Genomic DNA, 14,665 nt, shown 5'->3' with positions numbered 1-14,665 from the left:
GACAATGAGATGTTCAAACTGTAGCGCATGGAGGATGTACTTCAGGCTGGAGGTGATTCTGTGGAGCTTTGGAAGATTGTTCCAAACCATTGTTTGGGGCAACTCAATCAGGTTGCTATGAATATGAACGAGGTTGGCTATTTAGACATTATCAGTGACCAATTGATACCCTTTCTTCTACGTCTTCATCATAAATATGTTGTGGACACTCCCATCTTCGAAGGTGACAACTACTCTGTCCGCAGGGGTGCAAGCATTCATTCCTGATTTGAAGAAAACTTACGCCCCCTAATGTACATCACCTTACTCATCAAATCGCCCATTTAAAAAAAAAAAAAATGTGTTGGACTGTTTTCAAAACCAGATGAAATGTTGATGGTTTCTCAGCGCACGCCGCTGGTCCACCGCAGCCACCCGAGGTCTAGTGGAGGGGGGTGACCGCGCATATAAATAGCCCGCTCTCCGCGAATCTCGGCACTTCGCTAGAAGATAAGTAGTATGACACTTCCCGAAACGTCGCGAGATATCAACGCTACCACCCGGCTGGAGACCTCTACAGTCGCAGATGAAATGTATCAGTCATCATCCTAGCTATTTGGCAGCTCTGCTAGATCTAATCATCAATGTGAGGCTTCAGCTGCATGTGGCATAACTGAAGATAACTTACCAATGTAAAGACCCGTAACAGTTATAAAAAGTATTGTTTCCGTAAAAAAGATTTCACAACCCAGTTTCTCCACATGTGTCACTCCATCAGTTGCATTTGCAAAACTATAAATCAATAACAACACCTACCCACACCGTTAAGATAATCAAAACTAACCAGAACCAATAGAAATTCATAGGAAAAAAAATGCTACACGCACATTAAAATGTGAGACCACAAAATTTAAAATTGGTTAAAATATGTTAAAATAGTGCATTACTAGTTCATGGCGTGCAACAGCACATTCTCTTCAATCCTACGTCTGGCAGAAAGCCTCTCACAGAGGAGGACCTACATAAAAGGACAAATGTTCTCAATTAAAAGAACGGAAATCACCATTAAAAGGAATTCAATATATAAACTATTAACAGCCTGACATCCAAAATCCCCATTACAATGGTACAGGCTTAGCGTTGTGACCCACTTGGATCCACATGAAGATGGCTTCCATTGAAAAATTAATTATTCCATGCTCTGAAATCCGTGTGGAGAGCATCATTTCAACACTGAACATGTGCTTCAGCCACTTTTTTTATTTTATTTATTTAACCATCATGATCCATGGGGCCAGGCAAGACACAGTTACTTGGTCAAGGAATGAGTCAGTATGTAGTTCACAGAATGCTGATCAGAAAATTTGTAAGAGAAAGAATAAAACACGAAAAATGTTACGAATAAAGTTCTCAAATAGTGCGAGGAACTCCAGTGCAGAATAGAACGAGTGTGCTGATTGGAATCACTCTATGACTATAGGGCAGGCTTCAAAACTCTACTCATTATTGATAAACAAAGATTAAAAGCAAAGCATCGTCATCATTTAAAGAAGATCAATTTTGTTAGAGGAAAGGGGAGTCATAATTGCACTATGAATGATTTTAGACAGTAGAACTGAAATGATCAGAACAACAATGACACATTCATTAACTTCGAGAAAGTCTTCGATAGAGTGGACTGCAAAATGCTGTTTAGATAACTGAATAAAATTGGAACAGACTTTAAAGATAAACCGATTCTCAATCTACACAAAAATCAAAGTACAGAAATACATGTCAGTGGTATTAACGAAGAGGATAGAATAAGATGATGTGCAAGACAAGGCTGTCCTCTATCTCCATATTTATTTACAGGGTGTTTCAAAAATGACCGGTATATTTGAAACGGCAATAAAAACTAAACGAGCAGCGATAGAAATACACAGTTTGTTGCAATATGCTTGGGCCAACAGTACATTTTCAGGCAGACAAACTTTCGAAATTACAGTAGTTACAATTTTCAACAACAGATGGCGCTGCGGTCTGGGAAACTCTATAGTACGATATTTTCCACATATCCACCATGCGTAGCAATAATATAGCGTAGTCTCTGAATGAAATTACCCGAAACCTTTGACAACGTGTCTGGCGGAATGGCTTCACATGCAGATGAGATGTACTGCTTCAGCTGTTCAATTGTTTCTGGATTCTGGCAGTACACCTGGTCTTTCAAGTGTCCCCACAGAAAGAAGTCACAGGGGTTCATGTCTGGCGAATAGGGAGGCCAATCCACGCCGCCTCCTGTATGTTTCGGATAGCCCAAAGCAATCACACGATCATCGAAATATTCATTCAGGAAATTAAAGACGTCGGCCGTGCGATGTGGCCGGGCACCATCTTGCATAAACCACGAGGTGTTCGCAGTGTCGTCTAAGGCAGTTTGTACCGCCACAAATTCACGAAGAATGTCCAGATAGCGAGATGCAATAATCGTTTCGGATCTGAAAAATGGGCCAATGATTCCTTTGGAAGAAATGGCGGCCCAGACCAGTACTTTTTGAGTATGCAGGGAGGATGGGACTGCAACATGGGGCTTTTCGGTTCCCCATATGCGCCAGTTCTGTTTATTGACGAGGCCGTCCAGGTAAAAATAAGCTTCGTCAGTAAACAAAACGCTGCCCACATGCATATCGCCGTCATCAATCCTGTGCACTATATCGTTAGCGAATGTCTCTCGTGCAGCAATGGTAGCGGCGCTGAGGGGTTGCCGCGTTTGAATTTTGTATGGATAGAGGTGTAAACTCTGGTGCATGAGACGGTACGTGGACGTTGGCGTCATTTGGACCGCAGCTGCAGCACGGCGAACGGAAACCCAAGGCCGCTGTTGGATCACCTGCTGCACTAGGTGCGCGTTGCCCTCTGTGGTTGCCGTACGCGGTCGCCCTACCTTTCCAGCACGTTCATCCGTCACGTTCCCAGTCCGTTGAAATTTTTCAAACAGATCCTTTATTGTATCGCTTTTCGGTCCTTTGGTTACATTAAACCTCCGTTGAAAACTTCGTCTTGTTGCAACAACACTGTGTTCTAGGCGGTGGAATTCCAACACCAGATAAATCCTCTGTTCTAAGGAATAAACCATGTTGTCCACAGCACACTTGCACGTTGTGAACAGCACACGCTTACAGCAGAAAGACGACGTACAGAATGGCGCACCCACACACTGCGTTGTCTTCTATATCTTTCACATCACTTGCAGCGCCATCTGTTGTTGAAAATTGTAAGTACTGTAATTTCGAAAGTTTGTCCGCCTGAAAATGTACTGTTGTCCCAAGCATATTGCAACAAACGGTGTATTTCTATCGCTGCTCGTTTAGTTTTTATTGCCGTTTCAAATATACCGGTCATTCTTGAAACACCCTGTAATTTATCTATACAAAGACCAATACAAACAATGAAAAGCATCACCGAATGGATTAAAGTAATGGTAAATAAATAAACTGCATTCGATTAGTTGAATATTTAAAGAATCGAATTCAATGTATAAAATGCATCTTAATGTTAATGACGTCGTATCTATTGGTTATACGATGTACAATGATATAACGTCACAGGTAAATGCAGTGGTATTGTGGATGCTGTCTGCATACTGTGTTGCGATTAAAGTTAGTAGTAAAGAAAGCTGAATAAAATGTAGTAAGCGAAAAACTTTTTCCTTTCAATATTTTGTGGAGATGTCAGCGAGAAAAATGCCATGTGTTTATTGGAAGGCGCTAAGCGCTCTCCTTCTGAAATACCGGATGAATACGAGATGCTACACAAAATATCCGAGAATTTCACTGTAAAAATCAGAAAACTATACTCACATCCTAATGTCCTCCATCACCTTCAAAGTGGACATCTCGGGGCGTGTATGCAACGATCCCAGAGTTGTTCCCATTTTTTGAAGCACTCTTGGAAGGCCGTAGGGTGAAGAGGGTCCAGGTCCCGTTGCGATTCCAGTTGGATTTCTTCAATCAATTCAGAACGTCGTCTTTGAACGCGATTTTCATCTTTGGGAACAGGTAGAAGTCGCACAGTGCTAGGTCTGACGAGTAGAGAGAATGGGGAACCGTTTCCATGTTGTTTTTTGCTACGAATTCCTTCACAACGAGCGAGATATGCCTGGGTGCGTTATGATGTTCCACCAACCAGTCTTCCGTTTTCCACAACTCTGACCGTTTGCGCCGAACATTTTCTCTCGGTCACCACTAAAACCTATGAGTTAAACTGCCCGTTGACAGTCTGATCAGGTGACACAAACTACTTATGCACTCCAGAATGAGATTTTCACTCTGCAGTGAAGTGTGCTCTGATATTGAACCTTCCTGGCACATTAAAACTGTGTGCCGGACCGAGACTCGAACTCGGGACCTTTGCCATTCGCGGGCAAGTACTCTACCAACTGAGCCACCAAAGCACGACTCACGTCCCGTCCTCACAGCTTTACTTTCGCCAGTACCTCGTCTCCTACCTTCCAAACTTTACAGAAGCTCTCCTGCGAATCTTGCGGGTCTAGCACTCCTGAAAGAATGGATATTGCGGAGACATGGCTTAGCCTCAGCCTGGTGGATGTTTCCAGAATGAGATTTTCACTCTGCAGCGGAGTGTGCGCTGATATGAAACTTCCTGGCAGATTAAAACTGTGTGCCCGACCGAGACTCGAACTCGGGACCTTTGCCTTTCGCGGGCAAGTGCTCTACCAACTGAGCTAACGAAGCACGACTCACACCCGGTACTCACAGCTTTACTTCTGCCAGTACCTCGTCTCCTACCTTCCAAACTTTACAGAAGCTCTCCTGCGAACCTTGCAGAACTAGCACTCCTGAAAGAAAGGATATTGCGGAGACATGGCTTAGCCACAGCCTGAGGGATGTTTCCAGAATGAAATTTTCACTCTGCAGCATAGTGTGCGCTGATATGAAACTTCCTGGCAGATTAAAACTGTGTGCCGGACCGAGATCCGCAGGAGAGCTTCTGTAAAGTTTGGAAGGTTGGAGACGAGGTACTGGTGGAAGTAAAGCTGTGAGAACGGGGCGTGAGACGTGCTTGGGTAGCTCAGTTGGTAGAGCACTTGCCCGCGGAAAGCAAAGGTCTCGAGTTCGATTCTCTGTCCGGCACACAGTTTTGATCTGCCAGGAAAGTTACTTATGCACTATTCAGCGATTAGCGAAAAAGATGATCAGCATTGACTTCATGCTGCTGCGAACTTGTCGAGCTTTTTTAGTCCATGGAGAAGATGGCTTTCCCATTTTGAAGATTCGTTTCAGAATCATAACCATAGACCCAAGATTCACCACCTGTTATGACTCGGGATAAGAATTATGGACAGTCAAGTCTTAGTTGCCTCTCAGCGCATGTCTGAAACCTGAGGTTTTACTGGTCGACAGTCTGCAATTGTTATCATGTTCAGCTCGTCGACGTGGATCACATCATGCACTTTCATGACCATTTCCGGCGCTGTTCGTGTTGACGGTCGAGTAGAATGTCTGTCGTCTTCCGCAGATTCTCAGCCTTCCCTGAAGTGCTTGAACCCCTCAAATATTATACTTGATATAGCGCACTCTCACTAAATGCCTCTTTCTATATACGGTGGGTTTCAGCTGCAGTTTTCTTCAACTTGAAACACAATTTGATGCAAACCCATTGCTCTTCCGCGTTATCCATTTCACAATTCGGATAAGCACTAAAACACATCCTGACACACACCACTACAACTGCATGAGCCAAAGACGACGTTACTTTGTGCCACAGTAGCTAAGACGTGTACCATGAGACACCTAGAGACGGAATGTCGTACTGCTACTGGTTTGACCGGTGCAATTAAATTCTCGAATATTTTGGGTACGTTGTACGCCGTGAGTTAAACTTCCTCAAGATATATTGAGTAAACAGTTTCTGATTTTAATATGTGCCTTATTCTGTTGAACTTCTGATGTAACATTTTACCTCTTAATCAGTAGATTACTACAGCAAGTTAGACATTTAAATTCAGCCAGACATGTACGAAATACTGGCAATCAAGTATTCTTCATCCCTGGGAACCGTTAGATAGGTAACTGGCAACTGAGGCTTTGCACCTGTCAATAATTCTGTCTCATTTCTTGGAAAATCACAAACTAAGAATAAATACAAACAAAACTAAAATAATGGTGATACATAAATCGAACAGACAAGTAGGGCAAACATTGAGATAAAAAATGCAGAACTAATGCAAGTAAATGAGTTTTACTACTTGGGAAGTAAAACAACAGATGATAACAAGATATTAAGAGAAGATTGTAATAATAAGACAAGCCTTCAGAACTAAGAGACCACCTTACACAGAAACAAGAAAGAAATTCATCAAGACATTTATTTGGAGTGATATGGTTACTAAGTGTGAATTACTGGGGAACAGGAAAAGAAAAATTTTAGAGTCAATAAAGACAGTCAAATGGAGAAGAGCCACAAAAATATCTTGGACGGAAAGAAAATCCACTGAACAAATACTGAAAGAAACTAAAGAGAAAATGACATTGACATGACACAGCGAAGGAAAATTAATTGCGCGCCTGATTTGATATTAAACCTTCATAAAATAAAATTAGGAGCAAAAATGTGGGAATAAAAGTAAGAGTAGGCACAGAAGAACAGTAATACAAATTGTTATCAGTGGAAGGAGCTGCAACACCTACAATTAGGTGTTGAAGATGGTGACGGACAGAGAAGAACGACTACATCAACACGACGCTGATGATAATGATGGCGACGATGATGATGACTATAGAGGATGGTTCACTGATAGTGACCGGGCCAAATATCTCACGAAATAAGCATCAAACGAAATAACTACAAAGAACGAAACTCGCCTAGCTTGAAGGGGGAAACCAGATGGCGCTGCCATAGGTAAAACTGATATCAACTGGGTTATTTAAAATAGGAACTCCCATTTTTTATTACATATTTGTGTAGTACGTAAAGAAATATGAATCTTTGTGATAGATGGCGCTGTAATAGTTACAAACGTATAAGTACCTCGTATCACGTAACATTCCGCCAGTGCGGACGGCATTTGCTTCGTCATACATTACCCGTGTTATAATGGACCGTTTGCCAATTGCGGAAAAGGTCGATATCGTGTTGATGGATGGCTGTTGCGATCAAAATGCCCAGCGGGCATGTGCTTTGTATGCTGCTCGGTATCCTGGACGACATCATCCAAGTGTCCGGACCGTTCGCCGGATAGTTATGTTATTTAAGGAAACAGTAAGTGTTCGGCCACATGTGAAACGTCAACCACGACCTGCAACAAATGATGATGCCCAAGTAGGTGTTTTAGCTGCTGTCGCGGCTAATCTGCACGTCAGTAGCAGACAAATTGCGCGAGAATCGGGAATCTCAAAAACATCGGTGTTGAGAATGCATGGTGACGACTTTGAACGTCGTGTACAGTTCTGCCACTCGGCAGAAGAGAAATTACGGGACGATGACAGATTTTTTGCACGTGTTCTATTTAGCGACGACGCGTCATTCACCAACAGCTGTTCGTCTGAAATTGTGAGCCATGTATTTGTGACTGTTACAGTGCCATCTATCACAAAGCGAAAAAAGTGGTCCAACTAAAACATTCATATTTCTTTACGTACTACACGAATATGTAATAAAAAATGGGGGTTCCTATTTTAAAAAAACGCAGTTGATATCCTTTTGACCTATGGCAACGCCATTTAGCGGGCCTACCATAGCGCCATCTGGTTTCCTCCTTCAAGCTAGACAAATTTCGTTCTTCGTAGTTTTTTCGTTTGACACTTATTTCGTGAGATATTTGTCCCGGTCACAATCAATGGACCACCCTGTATATCAGTGAACTACATGATGACATAACCGTAAATGATTGACAACGTACGTTATTGGTGCCGGTACTCTCTCACCAACAGATATACGACTGAAGTCTTGTAACTGAAAAGGGGGCGTCAGACGCTCCTGTGGGAAATCACTCAATCAACAAGTATGTATCTCTCTGGAGCTTGCGTGCTCGCCAATGTTTGCGTGTCGCTGGGACATCGGTTACGCGTTGTCATTCCATTATGTTCCAAAACGCTTTATTCTCTGGGGAAACAGCTGATAAACTAGGCTCAAAGTAAGTACTTTCCTTAGTCAGACCTCTGTCCACTTCCGCTTTCATCCGAGGGCGAAGAAAGGCCTGTCGAAATGACTGCAACTTTCTGCCAATATTTACAAACACAATTTGAAACTCCCTGCGTACATTTTCTACTTTTTTTTATTGCTTTACTTTATAGGATGTAAAGAGGTCGTCAGACAGGACGACTAGGCGTGTCCTCGTTGAACCAGAGGACATGTAAGAGCAGCTACGCTGTCTCACATGCATGAACAGACGATATTTTTACCCCCAAGACTGTATCGTTACGTAGAAGAGTATTTATTTGAACTAATGTTGGCCAATGTCAACTTATAGTCATTTTCAGGTGGGCCTGTCCGTAAATATATGACTGCGTCGATTTGAAAAGAAAAAAAAATGTATACGAAATTAAACAGTGGTGTTTTTAAGTAAATATTGTTCCATGCCAATATACCGTCTCTGCGAAACTAATACACTATTAGTGTATTTTAAATACTAAAGTATGCCATCTTAGGCACTGTATAACGCTTAAAACACTTGATAATGGCACTTTGAAGCCGAAATCATGATCGTGTAAGCGTAAATGTAACACTGCAAATAAACAACAGTCTAATGGTGGTACTGGCCCCGCATTATGAAAAAAATTATTGGAACACTTCTATCACCAAGTCGCTGGTCATTAAGTATCCATCCATTTCTGGATGAAAATTTTCCTGATAGGTAGCTTGGACGAGACTATCTGGTTCGGTGGCAGCCACTATTACTTGGCTTCACATCACAAGACTTCCTCCTAAGTAATTTTGTAAAGGTGCAGGTGTAGCGAACCCTTGTTCTAGGCTTGTAGGAGCTGAAGGCAGGAATTTTCATTGCACACGATTATGCAGCCGTGGATTTACTGGCGCGCGTACTATTAGATCAAAAGTATCCAGACATCACTGCGTATGCGGAACTGACCACTAGCAGTCACGAGAGGCGGGTCTAAGAGTGCAAAAGGAGGCGGAGAGTATTGTGTTGTCAGTGGAGAAACAGTAACAGCAAAATGGATCGGTTAGAGGAGCTCAAATAGCTTTGAACGTCATTGAATGTTATGAGTAACAAATCCACCAGGGGTGTTTCAATGATTTTAAAGCCAATACATTTAAATGTTACTAATGTGATTGTGAGGCCCGCCCGGTTAGCCGAGTAGTCTAACGCACGGCTTTCCGGAGCGAGAAGGAGCGCCTGGTCCCCGGCACGAATCCACTTGTGTCGAGGTCCTGTGAACCGGCCAGTCTGTGGATGGTTTTTAGACAGTTTTCCATCTGCCTCGGCGAATGCGGGCTGGTTCCCCCTACTGCGCCTCAGCTACACTATGTCGGCGATTGCTGCGCAAACAAGTTCTCCACGTACGCTTACACCATAGTTACTCTACCACGCAAATATAGGGGTTACACTCGTCTGGTGTGAGACGTTCCCTGAGGGGTGGGGGGGGGGGGGGGGGTCCACCGGGGGCCGAACCGCACAATAACCCTGGGTTCGGTGTGGGGCGGCGGAGGGGTGAAGTGGACTGCGGTAGTCGTCGTGGGGTTGTGGACCACTGCGGCTGTGGCGGGGACGGAGCCTCTCCATCGTTTCTAGGATCCAGGTTAACATACAATGTGATTGTGAAGTGAGAAGAAGGCGGAACAACCGTGGCTAAACCAAGATCAGGCAGATCTCATACAGTGACGGAAATGGGTATTGTGCATTGCGGAGCGTGGTTGTAAAAAAACCACATGCAATCACTTGAAGGCTAGAGGCAGTCCAAGTAACACAATGCCTATGCCTAGGAAGTTACAAAGAATGGGGTACATGGTTGAGCAGGTCCTCGTAAGTACACATTTCTGCAGTCAACACTAAGCGACACTTCAGTTGGTGTAAAGAGCAAAGCCATTGCACAGCGGATGACTAGAAGTGTGATCAATCACTCTAGACACGTTGAGGATCCGATAGAGTGTCTGCTGAATGCCTGGGTAACACTGCCTGTCAACGTGTGTCGTGCCAACAGTGAAGTAGAGAGGAGGTATGAGGGTGTTTTTGGTGGTTAGGGTGTCGTCGCCTTATTTCGCTAAGAAAACGATATATATGAAAGGAAATGAACACATTTTGCAACTTTCTGTGGTGCATAGACTAGAGGAACAGTTCGGAGGTGAAGACTGTATGAGACTGACAACGTACCATGTTTTAAAGTAGCATTTTTGAGAAAGTGGTTCGTAGACAGTAACATTCCTGAAATGGACTGACCTACGTACGGTCCTGATCTGATCCCAATGGAACACATCTAGGTGAGTTAGAACGTCGACTTAGCTTCAGACCTCAGCGTCCATCATCACTGCAATCTCTCATTTTGGCTGTTGAGGAAGAATACGCTCCCATCCCTCCACAGACACTAAGATACATTGAAAGTGTTTCCAGCAAAGTCACCATGAAGGTGATGCCCAAAGTTTCGACCTGAACCCAATGGAACAGTTTTGGGAAGAGTTATAACGTCGGCTTTAGACTACAGCGTCTAACATCAATACCTTCTCTGGTTACGTCTCTCGAATAAGAACGGGCCGCCACCCCATAGACACACATTCACAAACTTCATTGAAAGCAAGCCCCATAAAGGCGAAGGTTGGACACAACAGTTATTAACAGGTGTCTGAATACTTTTGATCTGGTAGTGCAGAATAATAATGTCAGTAAGAATGAACCGCCTCTGAGCCGTGGTCGGAGAGCGCTAATGCCCTTTTTCCTTTTGGGCATTTTGTCACCGTCGAGTGGCGTCTTATACTTCCCTCAGTTACTATCTGAACGAGTTGCTCTCTTGCCTCCGTTAGTGGCAGCAGCAGCGTTTATCGATACTAGTACTGCCGTAACTTCTTTGGTGTGGCAGTTATATTTCCGTGTCAAGATGTGTGTGGGGAGTTGGTCGGTTGCGGCGGAGCAGCGAGGAAGTGTCTGCGGCGTGCAATCAGGCCAGGACCGCAGGCGGCATGCACGCGCGGTCGGAGTTGTGTGGCGCTAGCGGCGAGAACTGCTAAGTTCGTTGCCCACCGCACCTGCATACAGGAGTTGAGTAATCACTGAACCTGTCATGAAAGCTCAACCGTTGTGACATCTCTTCGTTGATTGCTGGTTGTTGCATCCTGGGCTGTCCCGCAAGCAGCAACGTGATGGTGTGTTGGAGTTGGCAAAATTTTGCAGACGTTTCCCTGCATGGTGTTTAACCTTTGAAATGATTATAATTTATTAGTGAAGTGCACCAGTGGTATCCTCTGCCTTGTGGCCGTTAACGTTACAATTACCTGCCCTGGTCATTAGTGTAGTTTTGCAGTAGTGTGTTTTCCTCGCCTTGTTGATGCTGTCCGGCAGTGCAAGTAGTTCGACAGCTTGGTGTTGTTCTCTTTTTCGCTTTAAGTGTTTATTGTGCCCTGACTGTGTTATATGCCAATTATTAAGACATAATCCTGTTACGATCCTTGTCTTCACTCATACCTTTGGTTGTCGTGCTGTTGATCGGGTGGAAGGGAATTGATTAGGCTGTAGGTCGTGCTGTCTGTCTCACCTAAACTGTGGTTAGAGTTTTATTTGGTCGCAGGTACTGTGTCAAGCCTTCAGCTGTATATTAATATTGTCTGTTTTACGTTTAGTATGTGGCCTTCAGCCGAACTTCATAACAACTTTAAGATTAGGCCTTCAGACTATTTTCATTTAAAATTTTTGTTGCTCTGTATTTAGGCCTTCAACCACTTTTTTTCAGAATCTGTGGCTTTAATATGTAAATCCTTGTCTGTAAGGTTTCTCTTTATCTTGAATTCTTGAAACGGCCTTCAGCCGTGTTCTGTAAATGTTTATCTTAAGGTTTAATTATTCTTGAGTAATTGTTTGGGCCTTCAGCTGACAAGATACTTCAAGTTTTCTTAAGATGTTTTTCTGTTGTACTGTGTAAAAGCTTATCTTTAAAGCCTCTCCTTTATTATGTAAAGAAAAATTTTTATTGGCATTTCAGCCGAAGAATTAATTAGAACTTTCCTTACTATGGGCTTTAGCCGGAATTTGTAAATGGTTGGCTTTTAAAGAATTTCCTTAGCTGATTTGAAATATTATTTCGGCCTCTAGCCGAGAAGGTATTGTACTTTTGCTTAAGTAAGGCCTTCAGCCGTTACTCTAAATCCTGGTGTTTTAAAAACAATCATTCAAACAAATTCTGGAGAAGTTACTTGGGCCCACAGCCGTGAACTGATCTTTGTTGTTTTGAAGAGAAAACTGTGCATTGGTTTGTGCAATAAAATTGTGTCTGTTCTTGTATAACTAACAGTAATTGACCTTGGTCACTCTCTACAACCTGATCCTCCCTGTCCTGAGAAACAGATTTCAGCATCTTATATCTGTTTGAAACTGAATCGGTGAAAACACATTCTGTCTACCTTATGTGCAAGATCATTTTGTTGGTGACATCAAATTATTCTATTCCCTACCATATGTCGTTATAGTCATATGTAAATGAAAACTGTGTGTCCGACCTGGATTCGAAGTGATACATATGCCTCCGTTATCAGAGATTCAAACTTTGAAACTGCCGCAGGCTTCTTCCATTCGTTCCCCGCGCTGTGCAGTCGCGTGGTCTTGGGCGCCTTCCCACGGTTCGGAGGTTCGAGTCTTCCCTCGGGCAAGGCTGTGTATGTTGTCCTTAGCGTAAGTTACTTTAAATTGGATTAACTAGTGTGTAAGCCTAGGGACCGATGACCTCAGCAGTTTGGTCCCGTAGGAACTTACCACAAAATCAATCAGTTTCTTAATTTCTTGTCCAGCATGCCGAAAATCTTTGTGGTAATTCCACAGCTGTGGTAACGTTTGTGAAGAAAATATTAGCACCAGTCCCACTTTTCTGCTTGTTCACGACCGGTTTTTATCCCCAAGGCCGTTATCTAATGATATCTCAGGCTTCCTGAGAGGACACAGTATGACTCTAGCCACGGTGCAGCACACAGCTTTCTCTTCTCAAATACTGTTCCATAAGGTGATCAATAGGCTTACAAAAGGATGGCAAGCATAGCGCAAGAAAGACAAATCGAACCAGTATCTCTTTCTCGATATTATTGCCAGATTCCAATGAACGGCTCCTCTTTGATAAGTACTCTATTGGCCATTACAATCCGCAATAAATCTAGTAGCAATAGTGATCTAACACTGCTGGGCATCGAGTCGAAATGAGTTTGGACAACAGACATGGGTACCTCATTCTATACCAGAAATCATAAACCCACGACCAGATGTTTCCAGTCGTTGAGAGATCTGGAGAACGGGCTGGCCACAGCAACAGTCGGATACCCTCTGTCTGTGGGTTAAATCAGTACAGCACGGGCGACACACTTGCATTGTATTGTGGAAACATAACTTCACAGAGATCTTAAAGGTATAATGAGGTAATTATGTTTTATTCAGTTTGTCGTCCCAATTACCTTTATTTACTGGAAGAATCTTCAAGGCAGTGAAAACGTCAGTAATACAGCAGAAAAGACAGACCAATGCAAAACTCGTCAGATGCAAAAGTAGCGTGTAGACGTTGCGGCTTCCGTCTTTTGTCTTTTAAAGAAATGAACGTGGCTATAGGAGTAGCAGAAATTAAGACGGCCGCCTGATTTCTGATTCCCAATTAACAGATACATGTGATCTTACCTGCACATCTTCTACTGTCTTGACCGTGGCCATCATCGCACCTCATCTCTTCTAGCAGGTATTCCTGATACTTGCTTAAAGGGTTGGCAATAGGGCGATTCCACAGACCAGAAGTCGGACGGATCTATTAAAATCTTGCATATATTTTAATAAAGACACATATGGAAATGCGAGGTAGCCTGTTGCAATCAAAATATCGCGTACTACATAAATATCAATACCGCAAAATTGATACAGAGAACGTTTTGCTGCAGTAAAAGACAAATGGAACAGTTTGGAATATAAACTAGCGTTCTGTTAACTCGTCAAGCCCTTGATCAGAGAGAGGAGAGGTTTGTATACACTGAAATATTTACACGAAAAAGAATAAACTGAAGCCCAGGCAGGGGCAGTAGATTGGTTCAAATGGCTCTGAGCACTATGGGACTGAGGTCATCAGTCCCCTAGAACTTAGAACTACTTAAACCTAACTAACCTAAGGACAACACACACATCCATGCCCGAGGCAGGATTCGAACCTGCGACCGTAGCGGTCGCGCGGTTCCAAACTGAAGCGCCTAGAACCGCTCGGCCATATCGGGCGGCCCAGATGTTAAGTCCCATAGTGCTTAGAGCTATTTGAACCATTTGAACGAGGGGCAGTAAACAGAACTATTGAGAAAGCATGATTAGCTTTTCCGCGTCTACCAATCGATACGCAAACCTATGCGTTTGTGATGGTTCGCGACCGAAATAATCATGTTTGCGTTACATTTACAGTGAAACGGCTGGAACCGTAGTTGTAAGGTCCATGGCTGCTGTTAAGAACAGTAGGCGAGCACAAAGACATACAAATGGAGGCAACTTCTGTTCTTTCGAACTCTGCGG

General features: G+C 43.3%; 1 protein-coding gene across 1 annotated transcript in view; it reads right to left on the bottom strand.

The window, feature by feature from the left end:
• The window catches only part of LOC124712415 (transient receptor potential channel pyrexia-like), a 185,222-nt gene extending 171,391 nt beyond the window's left edge, over window positions 1-13,831 (bottom strand). The window contains exon 1 of the mRNA XM_047242708.1: window positions 13,799-13,831. Within this exon, the coding sequence (XP_047098664.1) occupies window positions 13,799-13,831 (33 nt within the window). The remainder of the gene's footprint in view (window positions 1-13,798) is intronic.
• Between the last annotated feature and the right edge of the window lie 834 nt (window positions 13,832-14,665).

Source organism: Schistocerca piceifrons, chromosome 8 (assembly GCF_021461385.2).
Source record: "Schistocerca piceifrons isolate TAMUIC-IGC-003096 chromosome 8, iqSchPice1.1, whole genome shotgun sequence".
Classification (NCBI taxonomy): Eukaryota; Metazoa; Arthropoda; class Insecta; order Orthoptera; family Acrididae; genus Schistocerca; species Schistocerca piceifrons.
The sequence above is the reverse complement of the archived record's forward strand: the minus strand, read 5'-3'. Positions and strand labels throughout refer to the sequence as shown.